A 27,440-nucleotide genomic window follows, 5' to 3' on the forward strand; every position below is an offset into this window, starting at 1 on the left:
TCTAAATTTACATTTTCAAACACTGTTGTGATTGCTATAATGACTATCTTGAAGATATAATTAGCCAAAATAAGTTAATTTTTAAAAATCAATAACATGTAGTATGCTGGCAAGATTTCTTTAGAAACAAATGAAGGTAATTATAAAGTCAGTTATACATGTATTATTACAAATAAATATGTTCTAAGTATAATTACTTTGTTTTAAAAAGCAGAAGATAAAAACACATAGATTAGGTGAAGAATTTTAAATTTAAGTCACCAGTGCAGAAATCTCAAAACTTAATCCCTTAAAAAATTAGAAGATTTCAATTTAAAGTATGACTTCTCACTGGAGATATTGTGACTTTCTGTGAATCAAAAAAGGAAAGTCTATTTTTTCTATATTTGGATGTTTCTAGTGTTTTGGTTCAAGTGTTTCTATGAAACTCCTCCTTTAACTTAAATGTTATTTCCCTGAAAAGGACATTTTTAAGCTAATGATTTTGGCCTCATGACATATATTTTAAAGATACATGTGATTCTGCAGCCAATCACTCCCCTCATTCTAATACCTATATATATATATGCACTTATAAATATATACATATTTTTGGGATTATAAAAATATTTAATTTTATGTTTAAATAATTACTGAATGTTAATATAGAATACATTAATATTTGTATAATTTTACTTTTATTTATAAAAAGGTTTTCTTATAGCAGCATTTGCATTGCAAATGAAATGTGATTGAATGATGTTGCAGTGTGCATGGACTCATACTGCAAATCAGACTAAGCAGCCACAGCATTCTTCTGGAAGGAACATCTGTTTCAGAAAGGCAGTTCCTATAAAGTACAAAAATCTTGAGGGGCTAATAACTTATGTGAATCTTAGAAGTGCATTTTAAAGTTATATCCATAGAATTGGCAAGATTTAAACAAATATCCACAAGAAGTCCAGGTTATCTTTTTACCTCAAGACAAATTTTCTAATGAAATAAGTAAAAATTATGTTAATGAATGGTGTTTTTAATTGAATCACATGAACCTGTTAGAAAGTAACTGAAGCTTTCAAGAGTAAAAAATTTAAAACATCACTGTGAGAGATATAAGAAAGTGACAAAGATTGATGTGAAACCTAAGACATTATTATAAAAAAAACCTCTCAACCTCAAACACTCATATTAAGCTTGTTTTTGTTGAGTTCACGCTCCAGATTTCCAATCAAAGTATCGATGCTTTCTTGTAGGTCTTTGAGATTGACTTTTCGGTCCCTAGACTCAATAGCCTGCATTGTCAAATATGTCTGAAATGTGCACTCTTTGGATGTGGGAGTTGGCTGTTCAATCATGATCTCTGGTTCATACATTTTGCTACAGTTTTCTCCATTTTCTCTGTCTTCTGAAGGCACATCGTCATAATCCACATCATTTAAATTTTCTTTCATATTTAAAAAGTAGTTTTCTCCACAGCTGCTCCAGTCTCCTGCATAACGATTACTTAGTGGACTGTCTAATCTGGTTTGCCTTGGCCTAAGTAGTCTTGATGAATCAGTACCACTCAAATTTAACAGGTAAGGTCGTTCTTTCTTCCGCCTCAAATAATTTAGAGAAGACTTCTGCTCTGGGAACAAATTGTTTGCTGATTCTTTGATAGTTAAACGTTGCACTAGAAACAAACAATAAATTTGCTTTAGCGACAGTAATCCAACTGAATCCAGTTTAAAAACACAGAGCTAAATATAAGCCATTTAATAATCAACTACAAACATGCATTAGAACAAACATGCACACTACCAAAACAAAGCATTCCATAATTATTTTTTCTATCATCAGACATAATCAAGATTAGGGACAGAAGCCAGTAGAATGTTCAGTGGTGCTAATTCATGCTATATCACAACATCCCAAAATAAATTTCCAATGTTGATTAACTTTCTGTGCAAGTTAATTATTATCTAGATGTAATTCAAACAGTAGCTAAGCTGGTAGCTTCTTCTAAATTAAAAGCTACAGCAAAAAGCAGGCAAGGCATGTTGGAGTACAAATGAAACAAAAGTTCCTTCATCTGCAAACATCTAAATGAGGCCAAGGCATCTAAAGTGCTCACTCTAAAAGTTCTAACCTTTGTGGTTTTTTGCAATTCTATTAGCAGCAGTGTCATAATTTACTTTAAGCAGCCCAAATTTCACTTTGATAAAATGAACGAAATCTAGACTTGTCCACTTGTTACCTGAGCTTGATTATACAGCATTAGCTACTAAGAGTCTTCATTTATTGCCTGAAAATAGTACAGATATTTTATTTTCCCATTCTGGTTAGGAATCTAACAATCTCAAATAACATTCCTCATATTAAGACTATTTCTTCTATTAGTATGCATTGCACTGGCCAAATATATTACCATGGAGACACACATTATTTCACAACAAACCAAGGCTTTACAGCTTATTCTTTTGTGTGTATTGAACAAAACACTTGTCGAATGGACTTAATTTAAATGTTGAGGCACGGCTATTAAAAACTGCCCATAATACCTTTCTCTTTCTGCTTGTTTATTCTCCATTAATACTCCCTTCACTAAGATAAAGGGAACATATAATCAGCGAAAACGCACTAACTTTACACTCTCCAACATCTAATAAATACTTGTTTCCTACTGTATAAAATAATTGAAGAATAATACAAACATGTATATGGTTCTAGTTTTCCAGACATACAGTGATTTTATAACATTTTCAGAGATTGCATAATTTTTTTAACTTATTTTATTAAAATACTTGATAACTTTGTATAGGTATGTCTTTAACATTTTTGTTTATCTGCATTTTTATGATGGTTATTACAGATCATTATAACAGCTAAAAGCTCTTGATCTAAAAGTTTCTAGAAAATAAAGGTCTGATAATTACTTTAACTTGATATTTAATAACAATATTAATATGGAATGTCCTATGCCATTAACTGATGTAATTGCAGAATTGATATCTGAATTTTTCCACTGTTTAATTATTCATATTCCTTCCTCTGTTGAAACTGCTTATCTCCTCTAAATCTCCTTGCTTTCCTCCCTTCATTTTCTGTGCTTTTCCTGTTCTTCTTAGTGCTTAAGTGTCATGCCTATTGTTTTTGCTAACCCATTACAGTATTCTGCTAACCTTGAGGTCATCTGGTTTGTGATCCAACCAAAGTAAAACATTTTTGATTCTGTGTTAAGCTTGTCTTATTTTGTCTGCATTTTCCGACATTCACCTGCAAAACCCACATTCATTTTACTGTCAGGTGCTTAAAGTTGTTTAACCAAGTTCCTATCCAAACATTATTTTTGTATATTTTCTTGGAAAATATTTAAGAAACCAATTATAATATTTTATATCTTTTAGACTAAAACGTCAATTGCTACAAAATCAACTTTACTAGCTTTTTAAACTACTGATGGTGAAATGGTTTCCTATTAAATATGTAGATAAAATGGCTAATTTTAACCCCAAAAGAAAAGTTCTGGTTTTCCTAGCACTGTTGACTACTCACCTTCAACAGGATAAAATGAACATGCAGTCTATAAATTTGCTGAAAATTTTTCCAAACATAATGATAATTACTAAGAAACTTTATTTTCTTATCTTGTTTTCTTCCAATAGATTTATATTTTTAGTCACCACTTTATTAGCTTTTTATCTATAGTATAATTACCTTGTTTAACACAATATATTGGGTGTCTAGTTAGTGCCAAGTATTCTGTTAGGACCTGGAAATATAAGGGTAAGCAAAATATAGTCCCTGACCTCATGAAGCTTAGTCTAGTGAGAAAAATGAAACAAAAAGAATTAGGGAAAATTGATAGCTTTTCCAAAAGAAAAAAGAAAAGAAAGCCCTATCCCAAATCTATTCATCATAAAATATGTGATACACCAAACAGCTGGTCTAAGAGTTACACACTCTCTAAAGCTATTTCCCCATCTATAAAGTGAAAGTGTAGCCTATTATTAATTTCCAATACTCTTAAAACAGCAACCCTATTTTTAAAAAGCAACTACTTTGTAAAAACCCAGTACATAAGAAAGATGAAAAGAAGACTGTTTTGCTCAAAAGGGAAATACGTTTCCATTTTGCTCCCTCACCTGTTGCCAATCTGGCCTCAAGGCTGCTTCTAAAGAACTTAGGGCTTTGGCAGAAGACAATCTGAAAAGCAACTGGCAGGCTGACTTTTACCTTCCAGTACCAATATGCCAGAGTTCTAACTGATCACTTTGAATGAAGACAGATTTTTTAAGCAGAAAGCTCAAAGCAAATTATATTCTTGCCCCAAATTTTAAAATAACACAAAACAAAATAAAAAGTTAAGGAAGTAAAAAGGCAGGTGGGCAGGAAAGGGTGGAACCGATTCTTTTTACCTCTGGAGTAGGGGAAGTTCCAAAAAGAAAAATAAGCAGGATACAGATAGCAAGGGAGCTAAAACCTAGAGATGAGCATTCACCAAGTTAATATGGTGTGGCCCAGTCTCTACATCACCATCAATTTTCTCAGGCTCAGTAAGTGCACTATATCTACTTGATTTCTGCCTCTTGAATCCAAAAGCAAGTGATGTTTGAGGGCAAAACTAACTGCTGTTTCCTCTTATCTTTCTGCCCTGTTCTGTCCTTTGTTTGAGGCATTATAACTAAAGAAAAGTAACAGGTTATAGACGATGGGGCAGTTATTTTTAAATCCAATCACACAAACCTTTGGAATATGGAACTGTACATTAGGAGACAGTTGCTTAAGGTTGTCATTGAAATACTGTACAGTGAATCTCAAATCTGAACCTGCCTTTTTTCTACAACATACAAGTTAAGTTTTTGCTCCTAAACCCAAGACTAAGATGACTATTACAAAACAATGAAATGATATTAACCACTGATACAGAATTAATGATAAAGAACTCAGGTACTGATAGTAAACTTAGTATCTCCAGGCAAACAAATTTTCATTTGTGATTAGAATAAGATGGCTCCTTTCCCAATTCCTCATGTTCATTAAAATTAAAGCAGTTCTAGGAAAAGCTAAGCAACACACATTTAAAATTTGAACCTGAGTGATTTCTTTTGTTGGGCACCAAGTGCAGAAATCAGACCAATTAACCAGAGCATCTTCATTCAGGACTTTTAAATAATAAATAACACATACTAACTCAGGTAAAATATAAATTAGAAATGATTTTTTAAGCCTATGTTTAAAAGAAAGCAAAAATATTAACTCTACAAATTTAAAAGTTGAAAATTTTTATTAGCTTAATTTTTAATTCATTTTTAAAATTAATTAGATTTTTAAAAAGACTAAATCAAGCAATCCTTTGTACTTTGGTCTATTCTTCTCATATACATTAATAAAAGAGTAACAAAGAACATTTACTGAGGGCTAACTTTATGCTAAACTCTCTGCTCATTTCCTTAGATGCTTTATCTCAATCTTCACAAAAACCCTGAGGTAGGCACTATTTATAGAGAAGCAAACTGAGGCCTAGGAAAACTAAAGTGTTTGCCTGAGTCCACACTGCTGGTGAGTGCCACAGTCAGATCTGAATCTAAGCCTGACTCCAGGGTCCAAGCACTTCTACCACTGTGCACTACACTAAGCATCTAAGTACTTTCACACTTGGTACTATGCACGGTAGGGGAGAGAAGCAGGGGCTACTACCATGTAAGAAATTTTTGGAACCTAAATACAGGATCCCTTATAAAACATCTAACTAAATACACACTCCTTTTAGCTCTGAAACTACATAAGAGATGTATTAGAAAAATAACTGTCAGCCTTTCGTTATTGAGTAGAATGGGGATGGATAAGAAAGATGGAAAGATTGCAGATAATTGTCAGCTCAAGGCTGGATAACTTGAAGAATGACCATGAATACAGTATAGACATCAGGAGGAAGAACTGATTTAAGGAGAAAAATGAATTCTGCTTTATATCGGTTGAAATAAAAACAAGAAGCGTAAAGAAATTAATATTTTACTGAGTACCTATTATGTGCTAAGAGCTGTGCTGAGCACGTTACACACATAATTCTTTATTTAATCCTCCTATAAATTCTATAAACATATTACTAATCCACATGACAAAAGATGATACTGAGGCTCTATGATGTTAAAGAACTTGTCTAAGGTCAGACTGCTAATAAGTGACACAACCAGGATTCAAATCCAGAGCTGACCAAATCCAAAATGTATACATTGATCTCTATGTCTACAATAGTATCAGCAAAAGCAGAAAATTTAAATTGAGAAATCTAAAGGGCAGGTGTCAATTCATAACTATTTTAAAAAGCAAAATCTAGAAAAGATTTTCTTCAATCATACATGGGCATATTTAATGATTAGCTAATTCAAACACCCTATCGTTGAAAGAGAAAAATACTTCCATAGAATCATTTACCTGGCCAGAGTTGAAGTAAGTAATGAAGAACTTCAATATGTTTTTTAAAATCCAAAGCACTTGCAAGTTCTTCTGAATCAGTAAAGACTCTGTTGTTATGGGTGGAAGTCTCTTGCCTCTGACTTAATAATACGGGTCCAAAGCACACAGCCAAATTCTGGCAAGTCATCTTATTCACATCACGATAAGAAGCCACCAATTTCAAATGATCCAACAACATCATTAGGGTTGCCTAAATTGAATTAAATTAAATTTCACTTAACACAGTCACACAGGGGCAAATTCAAGGACACAATTTATAGCAGAAAATATAGATGGGCATACTGTCGCTTTTTAAAAGGTTGTTTCAAAGATTTGCTTGTAAGTTGGATGCTTGGAACTTGAAACATATTTTCTTATAGAAATGTTATACAGGGCCCTTAGGTTTCAATGACATAATCTGATTCATTAAATGGTTAAAATATACATTCTATAAAGTGCTCATGAATGCATTCCAAATTTCAGCTGGAGTCCCTGGGAAAATATACCATCAACTTTTTCCTCTCTTCCCTCCTCTAAAAAGATAACAGCAAAGGCTGCAATGGAAAGGGAATTAGGGTGAGAATGTTCATTTTTAAGTTCAGATAAATCCTGTAGTCATAAGTAGGGACCAACATCCTAAAATCTGGGGAGCCAACCATGGCCAGGTTCTATCGTGATCCAGTTACGAAAAAGGCCAATACGTTTCTTAGCTAATAAATATTTTAAGTAGACAAACCATGGAAAAGGGAAGAATAGTATAATTAGAAATAAAAAAAAATTGATTGAAAAATATTTTTTTAAATCCTTGAAAAAACTAGTAAGGGGAGTTTGTTCAAGAAGTTAGAATGGTTATTTAGGTTTAAGCAGTTATGGAAAGGAATGATGTTTTTTGATATACTAGCATATGATCAATCATTTAACAAATAAAATAAGTGTGTAATTTCTTCTTCACAATTGTGTTGAAGAAATAAATGCCAACTATAATTTGTAACTTTTTTAAATTATTAAAGAAAGAAAAAAAATCAAAATGACATTTCTGGAGTCAAACTGACAGCTGGATTTGATGATTAGAAGGTAATTAGTAACCTTGGCAAGAACAGGTCCACAGAGGTGGAGCAGGAAGCCAGATGACAGTATTCTGAGTAGTAAATGAGTGGTGAAGAAGTGATAACCGCCAGAATAAACATTTGCTCAATGTTTGGCTGTGAAGGGAAGGAATGAGGGGAAAATTGGATCTAGGGTAGACTAGATTGATATTTTGAAATCAAAATGGTCTAGAGTAGACTAGACTGATATTTTGAAGTCAAAATCAGTCACACATTGATTAACACAGTTAACACACACACACACACACACACACACACACAACTGGTTAAATACATTAGGTTCAATCTCAATAGCAAGCCAAGAAACACAACCTAAAATAAGAAATCTTTTTTTTGTCTACGAAATAAGATCAGCCAAAAAATATAACTGTTGTGTCCCTTTTGAAAAGTAATATGAAAAATGTATTAAGAGCCTCAAAATGTTCACATTATTTAAATCAGCAATTCCACTCTGAAATTCTATTCCAAATAAGTAATTCTAACTGAAAAGAAATCTGTGGACAAACATATACAAAAAAGGTTCAAACCCTAAATATTACACAAAACAGAATGGTGATAAATTGTCAAATCTACTCAATGGAATATTATGCAGCCTTTTTAGAAAGAATAGTAACAGCATGAACTTTAAGGCCAGAAAGACCTAAATTCATATGACAGACTACAACACTCAAAAAAGCTGTATACTCTTGGGCAAGTGATTTACATTCCCTGACACTCAAATCTTCACTTATAAGTAAAATGACACGTATAACTTTACCTTATATTGGTGAAGGGATATTTCTACCCCACACCCCACCCTTCTGCTTCTGTCTACCTTTGTAGCTGCTCCCCTCCCCCACCCAAAGGAGCAGTAATTGCTAATATAACCAGACAGAGTACAGCCCATTCAGATGACTACAATCAACTAGTGAATGAAGGTATTGGGCTTAAAACATTTCTACCCACTCACTCTTGGACTTTCTGTTCTCATATGATAAGAAATATAGGGACTTCCCTGGTGGTCCAGTGGCTGAGACTCCGTGCTCCCAATGCAGGGATTCCGGGTTCGATCCCTGGTCAAGGGACTAGATCCCACATGCCGCAATGAAGACCCCACACAGTCAAATAAATAAATAAATATTTTTTAAAAAGAAAGAAATATAGGCAAAGCCGGCCTCATCTGGATAAGCCTGGCCACATTTCTTTCCCTTATTTTCCCTTTTGTTCTAAGGAACAAGAGCTAAAGTTAGGCTAAAACTAGTTCTGCAGACCCAGTCATCCTATCTCTCCTGCAGGCATACCTGAAGATACTGGTCCCAAGATTCAGATTGTGGGGAGGGGGCAAATGGAAAGAGACTAGGAGGAAGGAAATGGTGGTGGTGAGGGCTGTTTAAGTCTTGAGGCTAAGCCATGTACACCAATCAGGTACCATATTTTTAAAATACTAAAAGGAACTCCACCAAAATATTAATTATTGTTGCCTTTAGATATTGATAATTATAGTTTCCATTCTTCTTTTCTATATCTTCCTAAATTTTCTATAATAAACATATATCAGTTTAATAATAACAATACTCTTTTAAAACTTATAGGGAGTATTCATGCCTAGGCTAAAATCATATACAGAAAAGATAAAATTATTTTCTAGATTTATTCTGTTTAAGAAGCAGTTTCTAGATTTATGCTGTTTAAGTAGCCTTTGGCAAAGGCAGAGCTAAAACTGCTACAAATGTCAAATATCTAAAAAATTATTTGTAGCTCTGGAGCTAAGTATACAATTCATTAGCTGGCTTCCAGAAAGAATGCATACCAATTGTGCTTACCTTCAATGCATACCAACTGTGCTTACCTTCTCAACGTCAGGCAGACAATCCAGCAGGTCAACAGTGTACTTAGAATCACTTGGATCATTCTCACAACCATTTGATGACATTTTCAAAGGATTTTTTGCCATTGCATCTAATACAGCCTCATAAAGCTGCTTTGTTATCAGAGGAGAAGGAAGTTCTCTTAAATAATCCTTAAGAACACCTTCAGAAAACAAACCAGAGACAGATGGCAATTAGTCTTTAGAGTGAAATAAAAAACTGTGGTGAATTTTTTTTCAAAGAATTATTACAGCGAACTTTTAACATTCTGAAAACAATAAAAACAACAATGTAAAAAGAAGTATTATAACAATAGCAATTTGTATCCTTAGAAATTGCTTCACTAATTGACTTGTTTTGAAACCATGCTAATAATGTACACACATAATAGCCAATTATCATACATATTAGGCTTGTTCATAAAGTAAATCCCTTATAAAAAGCTCCTCTAAGTGCATGTAAAAGAAAATAAGGCATACTAATATTAATTGTAAATTATTCCAATTATGTGAATTTTTAATTTCTAGGCTTTTCATAAGCCCTTGCAAATAAGTGAGCTATATAAATATATTTCCTCTTTAATACAGAAGATATGGCTTAAACATACATACTGGACAGTCTGGATAATCTCTAATGCTATATTATGGAAGGAAAAACTCATTCCTAAAACCAAACAAATGAAACCAAAAGCCAAGAATAGAAAACATCAGACTTGTCACTATAGTAAGAATGAGGCTAAGTCAATTTCAAACACACCACAAGTAGTTATGAACTAAGAGATGATATACCTATAGTAAACAGGAAAGAGTAATTAATGGTTGTTACATATAAGGAAGGTAGGTGAGATACTAGCTAAAGGCTAGAATGTGATCACAAGGAAAACTAGAAGACATTGCTGACACCAAAAACCTTAATAGAGACAATATTGATTTAGAAAATGCTCTCAGCTTAGCCGAGAACTTAGTTTGAGAGCTTAATTTGAATTTAAACGTGATCATAGAGGAAGTTTCCCATCTAATAAATCTTTTAAATTTGATAGACCATGGTTCATTAGTTTCTTATGCATCCTTCCAGTATTTGCTTATGCAAATATAAATAATATATTACTATTTGTTCCCCTTTATTACATAAAAGATAGCATATATGTCGTGTTCTGTTTCTTTTTAACATCACATCCTTGCCATATTTTCAGTACACAGAGATTTTCTTCAAACATTTTTACAGCCACATCACAGTATTCCAATGTATGGATGTCCCATAATTTGATCTAGTCAATTGCAACAGACAGCTACTTAGGTTCTTTCTAATCTTTTGTTATTTCAAAACATGCTACATTGAATAACCTGAACATCATTACTTTGTATGTATGCAAGTATGCTGGCAGGACGAATTCCCAAAACAGGACCACTGGGTCAAAAATACTTTTGTCATTTTGAGGGAAAAGGAGGTGTAAGGATATTTCCTAGGTCTGGGGCTTCAGCACCTAGGTGAATAACTGTGCTATTACTTGAAATAGGGGAAAAAGGAGGAAAACCATGTTTTAGGGTACAGGAAGGAGTTTCATTTTGAACGTATTAAGCTTAAGGTATCTATGGGACATTCAAGCCTACTGGATATAAAAATCTGAGGCTCAGGAAAGAGATGGCTGGAGACACAGATCTGAGAATGATCAACTTAAAGATGATAACTGGAAACTTGGGAATGACTGAGATTATCAGGGCAGCATACAGCATGATATGAGAAGGCCTAGTGATAAGAGAAGGCCGTGAAGAACATCAGTAGGAAGAATGGCTAAAGGAGTATGAGTGGTAAGAAGAGGCAGGATGGGGGTGGGGGTGAGACAGGCAAATATGCTGCAAGGAAGTCAAGGAAATAATGTTTCAAGAAAGAGTTTAAGGTATCAGTTGATACCCAATAAGAGTTAGGTTAGATAACAAGAGTGTTCTGGATTGGTCATTTGTATGTTAAAATCATTCAGGATGATGGCAGGACTCCAGTTGGAAATCTAAACATAGGCGAGGTATCAAAGTCTTCACTGAATAAATGGGAATGCCCAAGAGTTCTGTAGGTGATGTTAAATACAAAAGGCAGAGGTGGTGCAAGACTATGCCATGAGCCTCCAAAAAGCCTTATTCCTTCATTGAGCATAAGTTCCTACTCAATAGTAAAAAGGTAATAACCTGGAAATAGCACTGAGGAGCCAAGAGAATATTGACCAAACTTTTTCTTTCTTTTTTTAAAATTTATTTATTTTATTTATTTATTTTTGGCTGCGTTGGGTCTTCATTGCTGCGCGCAGGCTTTCTCTAGTTGCGGCAAGCGGGGGCTACTCCTTGTTGCAGTGCGCAGGTTTCTCATTGTGGTGGCTTCTCTTGTTGCAGAGCACAGGCTCTAGGCGCATGGGCTGAACAGCTGTGGCTCGTGGGCCCCAGAGTGCAGGCTCAGTAGTTGTGGCGCATGGGCCCAGGTGCTCTGCAGCATGTGGGATCTTCCTGGACCAGAGCTCGAACCCACGTCCCCCGCATTGGCAGGTGGATTCTCAACCACTGTGCCACCAGGGAAGCCCCAAACTTTTTCTTCGATATATACAAAGAGATACAACATATATAAAGTGCTTGGCATATAATAATAATCAATACATGTTAGACATACAGTGATGATAATGATAAAGCATTTTGTACACAGTACGCATGCAACAATTGTTTATTCACATTTCTTAACTTATATCATGTGATCTTTACTACTATCATTAGTTTCCTACAATGAATTGCAACATTCAGTGTAAAGAGCATTGAGTTACAATTAGAAAGTGAAAATGCAATTTTCTGTAGCTGCCAAATAAAGACACTACTAACCCTTTAGGGCATAATTTTTTTTAAAGGTTCCATAGTTGTTCCTTGACAAAGCAAGACTTGTTAGTTCTTATACAATTCAATATGCCCTGGAAGCTTGAGACTTGCCCTGTAATGCAATTATATTAAATCAAAACCTAAAAGATCTCCAAAAAAGATAACTTTATACCTTAGTGAAACATATATTTCAAATATCATTATCCTTTATATGATTAATATGCTAAACAACCATTAATATAAATGGAATTTTAAATTAACCCAAGTTCAAGATTACTTACTTCACTATAATTTGAGGGCAAATAAGAGAGAATTATTATAACAAATATTAAGCACTTAAAGTATGCTCAACGAACATTATGTTTAATGAAGTAAAAATTATAGTTGCTTTTCTATAAGCAGACAAACGTCACAGGAAAAATAATCAAAATATTTTATAAAATGAAACAGAGAGAAGGTATTCATAGTGCATTGTAACATATATGATATGACTACTCATCAGTCTAGAAATTAGCTATATGGCCTTATCCCAAAAACTTAGTGATAGGCAGGAGCATCTTAAAGCCATATTGCCTTCTTAACATCTTTCAAACACTTTGGGACATAAAAACCGTAAGATAATAAATTTGTGGTGACAATCTTTAATGTTACAGGAGCTACTTAAAAAAGACTTGGGAAGAATTTCTGATGAAGTTTATTTAATGCAACACAGTAAATCTTTTATCATGTACTTGAAGCAGGCAATTATTGATAAAGAGCTGGTTCTAGTTACATCTCTTAAGCTGCCCTGTAATAGTTAGATACTATGAAACCATATGCCTCTCACCCTCATTCAGGCACAGGACCAACTACACAGAGAAATTCTACTCATCCCCATGGTGGGATATACGTATAACCACACTAAAAAAAAGTCATTCTAATCTCTAAAACTACTTCTTCTCAGAGGCTGGTTTGAAGTACCTATATTTTATTAATTCTCAATCACAAAATTTACCCTGTTCTCTCTGTCTAAAACTCTAATAACACTAAATAAATAATATTGACTTTTCTAATTTCTTCTCTTGTACTATGAATAGATTTTATACCTTAAATTTTGCACCTGACTGAAAAAAATCTGGTTTGTCTGGAGCACTTCATTCTGTATTCCAGACAAACCAACTACTAAGAATGCATTAAACTGTGAGTAAACTCTATCATTCACTCCATTAATATCTCTTCTTTTAGACCTACTGAACTGTTAATTATATTTTAAAGTTTACTTGAAATGTGAGTTCACATGGAACAAACACAGGAGGCAACACTATTACTGGCCAGTTCCCCAAATCAACAATACCCTTTATTTTGAGCCACGATGAGCTCTTGTGTATATTTTATTGAAATTCCAATGATATTTCTCAGACAAACCTTAAGTCATTCCATTGGCTTTTTATCAAGAAAGAAAACAGCTCTAGGTTCTTCTGAAAAACAGGTTTACTGAAATGGAATATACAAAGAATAAAGCCAAGAAATACCCAATTCATAAATTATATAAACTCTCAATCTTAGAAAAGGGTGCTTCTATAAATGTTTCATTGGCCTATTGTCATACCTTCTGCTTATGTTGCAAATTTCCAACTAAGGACCTTCTCTTATAACAAATAATCAATTCAAACCACATCACTTCATCTTTTTAAATTACACACATTTGACATAATTTTTATCTCCAAGACAAGGCTTCAACCAAGACAAAATCTCCTTTTATTTAGTTATAGAGTATAATTTTCTGAGAATTGCTATTTATAAAATTTTTCTTTAATAAATTCATAAAATGAGTCCTTTGCTGATTTTGTTAATTACACATTATTAAGGGAAAAAATTCTACTTTTTTGTAGAAATGACCCATTTTTTAGTAGAAATAATATGCCTTCTTCCTTTATAAAATAAAAGTAACCATTATTTCTGGTTTGCTAAAACTTAAGAGAAAGAAAAAGTGCTTTAGTTTGCTCCCTCTTAGAATTAAAATGCTTGGGATTAAAGTTTTAGTTATCCAAGAATATAATATTAAATATTCTATGAAATACAGTCATTCAGAGTTCAGAGATTGGGAAGCTCAATTATTTGGAAAGCCTCAATCCTAACAGTTAGCTTTAAGGATTTCAACTAATAAAAATCTCTTGAATATGTGCAAGTTGAACCTTCCTCAAATTCTCACCTAGAAAATTGTGTGTAAAATAAGAAAGCAAATTAGAAGAGAAAAACAAACACTATTGCAGCAAGAAAAAAAAAAAAAACAGTAGTTGACAGTAGAGAGAAGAGAAAGACTATCAAAATACTTAGATCATCTAGAAATACATACCAAAGCATCTGTAGGTGAAAGGATGTGATAGCTGAGATATGGTTCAAAATAATCCAAGTTTGGGGAGAATCAAATGAGGGGTATAAATGAGACAGGTTTGGTCATGTGTTGATTATGGAAGCCAGGTGATGAATAAAGAAGGTTTATCATAGTATTCTCTCTACTTGTGTATATGCTTGAAAACTTTGCTAATAAAAAGTAAAACAACAACAAAAAACAAACATGGAATTATAAGCCAATAGAACTTGAATATCGATTAGTTATGAAAAATCTCCTAATGGCCAAATTCAAAGGCCTTTTTTCTGTTCTCATTTTATAGGATCTCTCAGAATGACAGTGCATCACACCTTTCCTTAACACTCTGTAGTCTTTTGCTTCCCATACTTTCTGACTCCTTTCCTCTCAATCTCTTTAGCTGTTTCTTCTTTCTTTGCCTGCCTCCAAAGTTTGGAGATCCTCAAAGTTCTTGTCTTTTCAAACTCTATAGACAACTGCAAGGCGTTAATTACAACTATGGTGCCAATGACCATCAAATTGCCGTTTCCTACCCCCACCAGTCGGGGTATTAGAAGTGTATGTACAATGCTATACACTGGATTGCATTCATCACCTGGGTAAACAGCAGATCCCTCACATTCTACTTACATCCTCTCCTTAGCTGTAGGAGATATATCCTTGATATATCCACTGAGATCTCCTACTAGTACATCAAATTCAATATATAAGTTTGAAAAAGAAACCCAATTCATAATCTTTTTCTACATTTCTCCACCAAAAGCAGTAGCTTTCCTCTCAGCTTTCTTATTTCTGCTAATGGAACCCAATCAGCCAGGTGTCAAAGTCAGGATTGTCTGGACCCTCCCTTTCTTCAAATACTTTCAATTCTATTTCTTCCTGCTGTTGCTGCTGCTGCCAGATGCCATCCAATCTCATTACCTCCTTGCTGAGACTATTGCCAAGGCTTCCTAACTGGTTTTCCTTCCTTTTGTATCTTCTAATTTCAGTCCATCACACAGACTTGCCAGGTAAATATTCCTGAAGACTATCTCTAAAGATTTCACTCCCCTGCTCAAAAATCATTGATGGATCCCCTCTGCCTAGTAAATAAATCTAAATTCTCTAACCAGATAGTCAATGCCCCTTATATTATGTCAGCTCCAGTCAAACTGAACTCTGATGACACTTTATTTATCCCTCTATGAAGAAAAGGTACCCTTTTCCTTCTGTTAGCTACTACAGTTAATTTAATGAAGGTCTCTTCCTCCCAACACTTGTTGGCTGTTTGAGGACAGGGACCATATCTTGGTATCTCCCCACAGAAAACAACACAGTAGTGTTTGTAAAAGAAGGAAAATAAGACTGCAGAATAAAACCAAATTAAATTTAGGCTACAAAATACTATTTCAATTCTCTTTCCTGCTGATGTAGTATTTCCAGAATGTGTGCATAAAAATAACATCTATTTATTACCTGTTATTACATTTATATCTGGGTATTGGCTTTCACACAGACCAACAGCTTTGCTATCCCTCTCAAAAGCCTCTCGAAGTTCTTTCTTGACTGCTGCCGAGCCACATAATCGGTACAGGCCTACTACCTAGAAATAAAATTATGGCCACATTATGGTAAATTGGATAAAGAGAAAATATTATACTGCAGTATGTATAAATCACATGAACCTGGCAATCTAATATGTTCTGATGGCATTTAATTAAAAATATCTCAAACATAGCTTTTGAAATCTTACCATAGACTATACTGATTATAGTTATAGTTATATAGTTTAATAAAAAATTATATTCTTTCCTTTAAATTTGAACAATATACTGTGATTTCTGTAATGCTGGCTATCATATCTTAAGCAAAGATACAATCCCTACCCTTTAGTTTTACATGCTCAAACAATATCTCCATGCCCCAAGATGTTGCCCTTTCACATCTTTTGCTCTATACTGAAGTAATACAGCACAGCAGTTAAACTAGGGTTTTGGATTCATAAAGCCCCACACTATCACTTCTTGCTTGGTGAATTTGAGCAAGTTACTTAATCTCTTTAAAACTCGGTTTATTTATGCAAAAAAAGTATATTTTTGAAATAAGGTTCCAGTATACTATTTGTGTAAAGTTATCTTAAAAAAAAAAAAAAGTCTCTGAGGAAGAAATAAAAATAAATCTAGGATTTTTTAACTTATCAAATTAATTGATTATAAAGCAATGAAGGAAATTCAATTAAAATAATATATTAAAGGTAAAATAAAACTTCTAGTTCAAAATGTATATAAGATGCAAAGACACCCTCACTCTCCCCCAACCTACATTAAGAAGATTTGTTTTTTAAACCTGTTAGTTCAGTATAAATTCACTAAGAGGAAATCAACAAGGTATCTTAAAGAGAAAACATGCCTAATTAAGCAATTGGAGTTTTTTAAAAGGATAAACCTTCAAGAAAATTGAGGAAAGCGGTTGTCACCTATACTTCCACATCAAAGACTATTTAGGAAGTTTAATCACCTTGAATTGAAAGAAGTTACAGATAAAGAAATTATTTCAAGACAGAAATAAAGTGAAAACACACAGTGCAATCCCCAAGGATTTGAACTAGGAATCACTTTAAAATGCTAAAAATGACCTAGAGGAAGAATGCAAATGAAATTTCTTGGTTAACTTATGACAACCTCTTCTGAGTTTTTAAATAACTGATAGAATACACTACAGAAAGTGGGTGTTAATATAGGAAAGCGTCAGTAATGGATACTTGGAAATGTTATCCAAAATACTTGCAATGACAAGCATTAAGTATTAATTGAAAGATAGTAAAGAACCTACAACTATTTCTAAGAGAAGGTAATTCAAGGTGCTGCTGCATTCAAAAGAATCAACATGATATGGGAAATCGAGGAAGGTACTGGAAAGAAAATTCAAATTTCCTGTTCTTATCCACATTCATGGTACATTCACATCATCACAAGAAAGAAAAGTAGAACGGTAGATGATCCAGACAATGAAACTAAAATATTAAACAGGATCAAAGGAAATGCTACCACATGAGAAGAAACTAACTTGAGTACAGCCCTTCTGGTGTAAGCACACTTAAGTGTCACAAAATTTCATAAGGATGTATCCTCTTAAACTTGAGAAAGAGATGAACCTAGAACAAATTAAAGAAAGCAATACTTCAATAGCAAGTAATAAATTAATGGAACATGTTATCCCCAAAGCTGCAATTACAAATATAGTTTTAAAGGTGAATAAAAGAAGGAAGAGCTAAAATAGATATGTCAGGAAGGGATATTTTAGAATATATCCCTACCTTCAGAGGCTGATTTCTTGAATCAAACACAAAAGTACATGCTTGATGCCTCTATTGAGGACAGAATCTGAACCGGATGGACCATGAAGATGATTTCTCTACTAATTTTTCCCATTGGAAGCAGGAGACAGGTGGTAGTAGCCTTCAAAGTATTTCGAAGATATCACAAACCATTTTTTGTTTGACTATCAAAACCTGATGTTCATTGTAAAAAAACAAGAATAATTACTGACTAGAGAGGTAAACAAAATTTAAGCAGTATGCTGCTCTGTAAACTGCAGGCACAATCAGCCTCTTTCTGTGCATGTGTTGGGGTGCAACAGGGAGAAGCAAAAGAGACAAAACAAGAAAAGGTGTTGAAAAAGTACAGCTCCGAACATACAACTGTAAAATTTTTTTACTTTTTTTTCACAGGAAATAATTCTTTATTAAAATAAATCTTTCTAAACTTTAAGTATAGAAATAAAAAGCATTGCTAAAAATATTTTCTTGGTATTTAAAATCAGTTATTACAGTCTTATATACTTGCTTTTTATAAAATATTTTCAGAAAATAGACTGTAAAAGTACAGTGCTATTTGAGTTACTTATTTTAATATACAATTGTAAAAGTTTCTGTTTAAATAATTAGCTTTAAAGTCTGCCTAATCTCTGGCCTCCCTACATGCTGCATGGAAAAAAAAAAATACAGGAAAAACAGAGGACCTTAAGAAAAAAGTAACTGGACCAAAAGTTGGATTGGAAACTGAAGGCCTCACTTCTACCCAGACAACGTAAACTTGACTTGATAGAATCACATATCTGAAAAGAGGTTTCAAAAATTCAAATGTCCTACCTCTCGGCTTCAGGAAGCTACTGCATCTATTTTTATTTAATATAAGCAAAAAAGACCCACAGAGATTAAGTGACTTGCCCAACATCACACAGCCAATAATGGATGAGAAACCAGAATCCAAGTCTCTTGTACCTTTATACAAAACTCCACTAACTTATGCAATTTCTATCATTTCCATGTTAAATTCAAGGTAGATTATTTTAAGCTTGCTTCTACATTCTTATAAAGAAATCATATTTCAGATTTTGTGGTATTTATCCTCGATATTTTTTAATGAATGTTATAAATTCTGATAGCACTAAAGCAAAATACTTCAGAACATAATGATGCTTAGGCTTATTTTGTATTGCAAAAAATTAGTATAAATAATTACTTATACCTCAGATTAATATCCTCAGTGATACACTGTTTCTCATTGTCATAGTCTACATGTATAAATGAAAATAAAGATAAGGTCTACTAACTAGTTAACATTTACATATCTTGTTACAAATAACACCAGGTTTTTTGTTTGTTCTAATGAACTGCTTTTACCTTCTTTAAAAGGAAAAGAGAATGAGATGTGCTTTTATTAGTAGGACCTCTCCTTATCCTCCATGCTATCCCAAAGGTAAGACATGGATAAGCTTATGCTTTCCAAAGAGTGGAACTGAGGGAGAACAGGGAATAAGGGCAGGGAGTTAATTTTAGGAGTGAAACAGGGTTATAATATTCACTGTTGAACTCTCTACCAAAAGAATGTCAAAACATTCAGAAACATTCCTTAAATGAATTAGGCTTAGCCTATGTTATCAGCTCTGGTTTTTCCTAGGAATGCCATTGTAAAGCAATCTTCATCTCTAGGTATAAGACCATGCAGCTCAGCATCACAACATAAATTATGGAACCATCTAGCATGCTTTCAATCACCGACAACATAGGTTAAGGCATAAATTACATCCTAAACAGTAATGGAATAAAAATAAAGAATCGGAATGAGAAAAAGTCTAAATTGGATTTTTTTTAACTTACCTTGAACTTCTTCCCCCAAGACTTACTATAAATAAATTTAATTATTACTCAAATAGATAGATAAGGGGGCAGTAGAGAAACACAGTAAAATAATACCTGACAGCCTCTCTTTTCAATTTCCATAATACATTTCTGAATCAGGAGTGGTACCATCAAGCCTATATTTTCTTTCTCCACAACTTTTCGAATATCAACACCAAATATTACTGGTTCTCGATTTATATCTAGTCCATGAAGTGAATTCTCCCACTGTTCCAAAAGAGTCACTTTCACATAAATAAGACCTCTAGGTTCAAGTTTGACAGCCAACTGATGTGTCTTTGTCACTCTGAATAAGGTGGGAAGAACAACAGTTCCATGACAACACACTCGATTTTTTCTTGGAGTGGGTTCCCAACTGAATACTACTAATTTCAAATGCTGTGCATTTTCAATTTCTATGTTGAAAGTGTGATCCATGTCTAAAAACGTTGTCCGACATGTGAGCAAAGCTGTTCTGGCTTTGTTTACTGAATCTACCTGAATTGCACAAAAGACATCTTTTGAATCTATCCGAGGTGGTTTTAAATCCTCAGCACCATAGAAATGCACACTCATGAGCCCAGATATGTACTGAGAACACTTAGGTTGATCAGAAAAGCTATAATGTCTAAAAGCATCAATGTCTATTTCATTCTTGCTGCAACTATTTGGAATTATTTCTTTTCCTTTTGCAAATTTGTTTTCACATCCATGTTTGCTAGATTTAGCTATAAGTTCAGGAGAATCTCCATCACTGAGGTAACCACTTTTGCAGGAATACTTAGAACTCACAGAGGTTTTCTTCTGGTAGCTGTGCTGAGAAGACACACTAGTATCAAGATGGTACCGGCTTATAACATTCCTCTTAGCAGCTGTGGTTGTGCTCCCAGAAGGTAGAATAACAGCATGATGAATTTCATGACAGTTACATTTAGACAAGGAAGGAGTATTATCCGGACTGTTTCCATAATTCAAGGTTCCTTTAACACTCAGTTTCCGGCTAAATTCTGGCAACCTTTTCATTCTCATGGAAAGTTTCCTCACAGTTCGTGGAGATTTTATTTTATCTGGGAAAGACCAATGAATTGAACTGCCTCTTTTCACAGGGCTAGGGCTTGGAGAAGATGGTCCTGTAACTCCCAAATCAGGCTTATTTGTAGCAGCTACTATCCCAGGACCTTGAAAATAAAAGACATTATAAGGTGAAATGTTTTGATTCCTACTTTTATTTTTACTTTATAAAACACCAACTTAACAAGCTCTCACATGGACAGAAATTCTTCCCTGTCTCATCTTAAGGGTGAGATTTAGTCAAAAGTTTAGATGAATCTCCATTACCATGTTCAAGCAGAATATCAAGATCTACAAATGGCTTACGGTGGAAATATCTCCCTCTCCATCTGCCCTTCTATTTTGACTCTTTGGAGGAAAGGTAATATAGGTTCCTTTTAAATCTTTCCCACTGCAGTATACTTCAGTGAGCATGTGTTTATAACTGTAAACAGTGGATATCAGAGAAAACTAGGAAAGCTTCCTATTTTAATATGTTCATTTTAACATATTAAAACATTAATTTCAACATGTTTCCTATTTTAATATGTTTATTTATAAATTCTACCTAATATAAGAATGATTCCTCTATATTTACAATTCTCTAAAAACTAAATTTCATCACATAGCATTCCTGGTTAAAAAAAAAAGTTAAAAACCAAACAAGTGTAAAATTTTGACAACTAAGAGCCAACTTAGTTGGCTCTAAAATTCTATTAGAATATATCACCAAAGATTATATAGAATGAACTCTAGTTAATCAAGAATAACTGAATAATGAATATCATAAACCTAACTGAATAATTTTTAAAACTGTATAGACATTTTCTTTCTTATATTATCTGTATGCAATAATTCCATAGAACTTCAAAAGCAAAATTAGGGCGTTTCTTTGCAATTTTAATATATTAAATGACAGTACAGAGATAAAATATGTTTTCTTATAATTTTCAATTTTCATAAAAAGTAAAGTGTTAAAATTCTTTCGAATTCTTCTCCACACAAAAATAGTTTTATTTTTTCCTAAATGTCAAAATTATTCAGGTTTACAATAAAACGTTTTTTAAAAATTCAAAAAAGTACAAATAAAGTAAATAATAGCCCACATTGCCAAGAGATTAACCACTGTAAAACCGCACTACCAGGAGATTAACCATGGTAATTATTGTGGTGAAAATAATATTAAAAGTAGTTTCTATTGTTATTATTAAATTATTAATATTTAATTATTATTAAAAATAATACCAGCAAACATTTACTGAGCTAGACAAAGTGTGAAAAATTAATTTAATAATTAGTATGAGCAGACCCTCATTTAACTCTCATAATAACCTTAAGAGTTAAGATACCATTACCACCCCATTCTCCAGGTAAGGAACCTCATGCATGAGCTAATTTGTCTAAGATCACAAAGCTGGTAAGTGGAAGAATCAGGACTCAAACCTAAACACAGGCTTTCAGAATCTATGCTCTAAAATACTACGCTTTCAGTCACTCCATCCTTTTAAACAATTTTCTGTCCATACATATACATCAAACTGATTTTCAGATACCTTTTCTCAACTATTATTAAGAAGTTATAGTATTCCATTTAACCTTAAACTTTCAATTCCCCCCCCAAAAAAGAATGTAAAGACTAATCAATTTCATTTAAAAATCTGAACCTGTTCCTAGCAAGTTTTCAAATTAATAGAACAAAGTGAAAATAACTTCTAAAACTCTGTTGGTATTATCCCAATTATTTAAAATTTAAATTAACTGTTCATACTTTAATTATTCCATATAAAGATCCTTAATGACCCTAATATCAGAGGTTACTCTATGTAATACTACATTTGACAATTAAAGTGAGAAAAAAGTGTTTATTCATTTCAAAAATCAGTAGATTAAATGACCTTTCTTTAAAGTATTAATATAGTATTCTCCCTCCACCCTTCAATGTGTCCTATTGACAAAGTAGTTTCTTTGTAGAGAAAGGACTATTTTAAGTATGCCTGCTGGGCTTTTCTGGTAAGCAACTAATAAGAAATGGAGTGTTTGATAAACTAGACAAAGCGTTCCCTTGTACTGTAAATTGTAGTACAATTCTACTGGTTTCCTGATCTAAAACATTCTATAGTCGTCAGAGTCCTACTGTAGTCTACAATCTATTTTGTCATGGCCTAAAAAACTACCCAGTATATGAAATTGCTCTAGGTTTTATTAAATCAATAAAGAGTTAATCTAACATACTGACTTTTTAACATATTATGCATTAAATATTTCCTACTGAAGTCCTTACCTAATTATTAAAATGAAATACTGTATTTGTTTGCAATTTCTACTGCAGACAAGACTGAATTTATTTATTTTTTTTTTTTTTCTTTTTGCAGTATGCGGGCCTCTCACTGTTGTGGCCTCTCCCGTTGCGGAGCACAGGCTCCGGATGCGCAGGCCCAGTGGCCATGGCTCACGGGCCCAGCCGCTCCGCGGCATATGGGATCCTCCCAGACCGGGGCACGAACCCGTATCCCCTGCATCGGCAGGCGGACTCTTAACCACTGCGCCACCAGGGAGGCCCTGAATTTATTTTTTTTTAATGCTTTGTTTTTATAAAATCCAAGAGCTGAAATATGAACAATCACTTAAAATTAAACCAAAATTATACTAACCAAATCTCAGATTAGCTATAGCTTGTAAGGGGAAAACATAAAATGAAAATCTTTAAATATAAATTTATGAACCAGGCTAGAATCATTTGAAACTTGCACACTCCTTCAGCATCTAGAACAGTAACTGGCACATAGCAGAAACTCAGTGTTTATTGAATAAATGAATTAACCAATTGTTAATTGCCTATAAATTGGTAAACCTTTCAGGAAATACAATATAGAAATTACCTATAATAGTTACCAGCTAAAAAGACCAAGTAAAGATACTAGTAATCAATCCTAATGAAGCAAAATAGATCATGATAAAGATCACTGCAACAGTAGTGGAAAGAGTCTATTAACACCCACCATTAAGGAACCAGTCAAACAGATTAGGGCACATCAACTCAATTAAATACTTTAAAAGTAGGGAAACAATCATAAGATTAATCTACATGTAACAATACAAAATATAGATAACAAGTGAAATTAGCAAAAACCAAAAATAGTCCACTATGTCAGCAGCTAGGTAAAAGATACATATACAACCAGAAGTTAACAGGCAAAAAACAAGTCACAATTGTGTTAGGATGATCATAAAATTGTCATTCATATTAAAAATACTTAAACTTTCCTATTTCTTAATCAAAAAATAATTTTGAAATTCAACCATTCTCTTTGCCTATTTCTCAACAGATTTCTGCCAATGTTGCTAAAGAAAACATACCAAATGACCTTTCTGATCAAACTAAAGCAAAAAGATAACATATAAACGAACTGTCCAAATACTTCCTTTGGTCAACTTAGGAACGTGCTTGTTGTAATAATATACTTAAGAGATGAATAACAGTAAGAAAGGAGACATAATTGGCAGCCCTACTGTACTTTCAAATTTGGGTGGTTTTTGGTTTTTTTGGTAACGTCTGTCAGTCTTTACAGATTCACAATTTGCCACAAACATAAAATAATAAAGTTTAAAGACAGTACTTAAAGTGTGTATCACTTTACAGACACTGGCTCTCTAATGTTGCTCTTATACTTATGCCCTCTTGCCTTTTCTGCACCATTCCAGACCCATCACTATCTGTCTGCCCTACTCCTGCAAGCCTTCCTCATCACTCCATCCTGATCACAACCTCTGCTCCAAACTATTATTTTATAGACTATTTATTCCTCTTCCCATCCATATTACAAAAGAAACACACATTCGCTCTGGAAAATCAGTCTACAATTAGAAATGCACACACACAATTTTAATCCCAATACAGGGTGGGTAAGGGTGGGTCAAGCATTAACAGTTCCAGGACAGCTTTTCATTGTTTCTTTCAAAATTGACATCATACAGTTCACACTCTTTTTTAACTCACTTTTTTTCTTATCAATATAACATTTACTCCTTCTCCTCATACCCCTGAGAAAAGGATCGAAATGCAAGTAGATTACTTGTAAAGTACAAAAAGATCAGCAAGAAAGTGAGAAAATTCGTGAGAAAATTCAGGAGAATATTCAAGGTGAATTATCAAGCCTGCTACCACTATGGGCACCTGGAGCTTAACTTCATGAGAAGACTCTGGGAAACAATATAGAATTATCCCACCCAAGTGTGGAGGGAGCTGGGGTAGGCCTATACCAACTCCTGTCAGTCACTAGTTGAGGGGCACTCCCAGGATGTCCTGCAGGAGACTCCCTAACACTTCGGAAGGAGTCCTCAAGTAGGGATGCAGATACTCATTTTTGGAAGTAGGTCGTCTCCATTTAAATAAGAAAACCCAAGGGATATGGACAAGTACTAACAGCATCTGCTATACCCCACATCTTCGACTACTCTGTATCATTTGAAATTTTATAAATTAAAATGACTCAATATTATATAGAACTGCTTTCTATTCAACATTTAATAATTGCAACTAAAAGTGCTTAGGTAGTGTTTTCCTAGGTAGTGCGTCTGGGACTAAATTTAAAAAGAAGCACATCAGAAATCAAGGCAATCAAGGAAAAATAACACTATTAGGTTGAACTATATGAAATGCCAGGTTTTTGTTTCTGGTTTTTTTTTCAGACCAAAAACTGTTAAATATTGGCAGTTTCATATGGTTCAACCTAATACATATCAAACTTCAGTTATTTCCTTTCTGGGTTCCATATCTATTGTAGCACCTATTTGCAAGATCTTTACTTCTACCTCGCCTTTCTTTTTCTCTTCTTCCTTTCCTTTGTTTCTGAGGAAATGTAAGCACAAAAGTGAAAACTAATGACTGCTAGTATACCGAATATACAATTTTTCATTTGTGGCCAGACCAGGAGTGAATGAATGAATGAATAAATAAATGAATGAAGCAAAACAAGACACACATGAAGAATATATCTCTTCCAGTCCCTGTGACTCCATTCTTTCAACTAATAGAAAAACTAATTCTTTTATGCCTCAAAGGATAGACATACTAAAACCACACCATACACACTAAAAGTTGGTGTAAGACTACCCCAGCTCCTTCACCCCTTACAAAACCAAGTCTGTAATAGTAATAATTAAACCACCATGTATATAAAAATGTTTATAAACCTTTTTCAGTTTTCTTTATTTTCATGAAAATACACTCACTTTGTAAGGAAAAGTACATAGCTACAATAGACATCTATATTTAGTTTTAGATACTGCCAAAGAATTGAAAAATGGAAGAAGAAAAGGCAGATATATGATCATATTTACCTGCAAAAGGAGATTTCAACATGGGACTCTCCTCTACTATTATACCTTCTTGTGCCTTGTGTCCATGCCTTTGCTTGTACTGCTGCACAAACTCTGTGGAATAGATGGAATCTATAGGATTTATTTCATTTGACCGTGTGGTCTGAACATCGCCTGTGTGTTCAGAAGAGCACAGCAAGTCTTCAGTGTGCTGCTCTTCTTTCATTAGGTCACTACCAGATAATACTCTCAAACCAACATCAGGAAACTTCAGAACAGCAGAGTCTGCCTCCCCAAAACTCAAGGCATTTGATATACCAAAGTCATCATCCTCAGGAATGGGGTTGTACCATATTTCTCCTTCATCATCTGCATCATTTTCCTCATTAAAGTCTAATGAACAGTCTCTTGATAATGAAGAATTTGTAGCAGTACACACCATATACGTACAATATTCTTCAGATGATTTGAGGAAAGGTCGTGACAGCTGCAGTTTAGGTAGAGAAACGGGTGAGATGGATAAATGACTCATATCTTGGCATTTCTTATTTTCATCTTCCAAATTAAAAGATCTCAGAGTACTCTGATATAGCCAATTGCGTTTCTTTGACACAGTGATGCTATTAAGTGGCTTATGACCCCTGAAGCCAATATTATCCTTCAGATCTTCAAGTTCTCTTCTCTTCACTGAAGATTCATAGACATTTTCAAATAAGTCTGTTTCAAAGAAAAAAGAAGGCAGAATATAATGCCTCGCATACCAAGAAAGGCATGTCACTTAAGACCAGTTATTAAAATACTATTTTTAGGGGCTTCCCTGGTGGTGCAGTGGTTAAGAATCCACCTGTCAATGCAGGGGACGCAGGTTCGAGCCCTGGTCCGGGAAGATCTCACATGCCACGGAGCAACTAAGCCCGTGCACCACAACTACTGAGCCTGCACTCTAGAGCCCGCAGGCCACAACTACTGAGCCCGCGTGCCACATCTATTGAAGTCCACGCGCCTAGAGCCCGTGCTCTGTAACAAGAGAAGCCATGACAATGAGAAGCTCCTACACCACAACGAAGAGTAGTCCCCCTCACCGCAACTAGAGAAACCTGCGTGCAGCAACGAAAACCCAAAGCATCCAAAAATAAAAATGAATAAATTTATTTAAAAAATATATATATATATATATACTATTTTAAAAAAGATAAAAAGAAAGAAAAGTAATATTAATCACATTAGAGACAAAAATTGAACAAGAAAAATTTTGGATTTTCCACCTAAACATGATTTCTATTATTTAGATATCAGACTACTAGTATAGATATCATAAAAATTCTAAGAAAAAGGATAAAC

The 27,440-nt window shown here is 33.8% G+C and overlaps 1 protein-coding gene across 2 annotated transcripts in view; it reads right to left on the reverse strand.

Moving 5' to 3' along the window:
* Positions 1-295: 295 nt before the first annotated feature.
* Positions 296-27,440, reverse strand: part of SYDE2 (synapse defective Rho GTPase homolog 2) — a 37,343-nt gene continuing 10,198 nt past the window's right edge. Inside the window, exons 2-8 of one of the 2 annotated variants that reach the window (XM_060090029.1) lie at positions 26,121-26,816; positions 19,806-20,908; positions 16,025-16,151; positions 9,352-9,533; positions 6,397-6,628; positions 2,216-2,263; positions 1,603-1,651 (exon numbers count right to left, since the gene is read on the reverse strand). In XM_060090029.1, coding sequence (XP_059946012.1) covers positions 2,253-2,263; positions 6,397-6,628; positions 9,352-9,533; positions 16,025-16,151; positions 19,806-20,908; positions 26,121-26,816 — 2,351 coding nt within the window. In that variant the 3' untranslated portion in view covers positions 1,603-1,651; positions 2,216-2,252. Of the gene's footprint in view, positions 1,652-2,215; positions 2,264-6,396; positions 6,629-9,351; positions 9,534-16,024; positions 16,152-19,805; positions 20,909-26,120; positions 26,817-27,440 lie in introns of both variants that reach the window. The other variant, XM_060090028.1, reaches the window with a different exon arrangement.

The sequence above is a fragment of the Mesoplodon densirostris genome, chromosome 2 (genome assembly GCF_025265405.1).
Source record: "Mesoplodon densirostris isolate mMesDen1 chromosome 2, mMesDen1 primary haplotype, whole genome shotgun sequence".
In the NCBI taxonomy this organism is placed as follows: domain Eukaryota; kingdom Metazoa; phylum Chordata; class Mammalia; order Artiodactyla; family Ziphiidae; genus Mesoplodon; species Mesoplodon densirostris.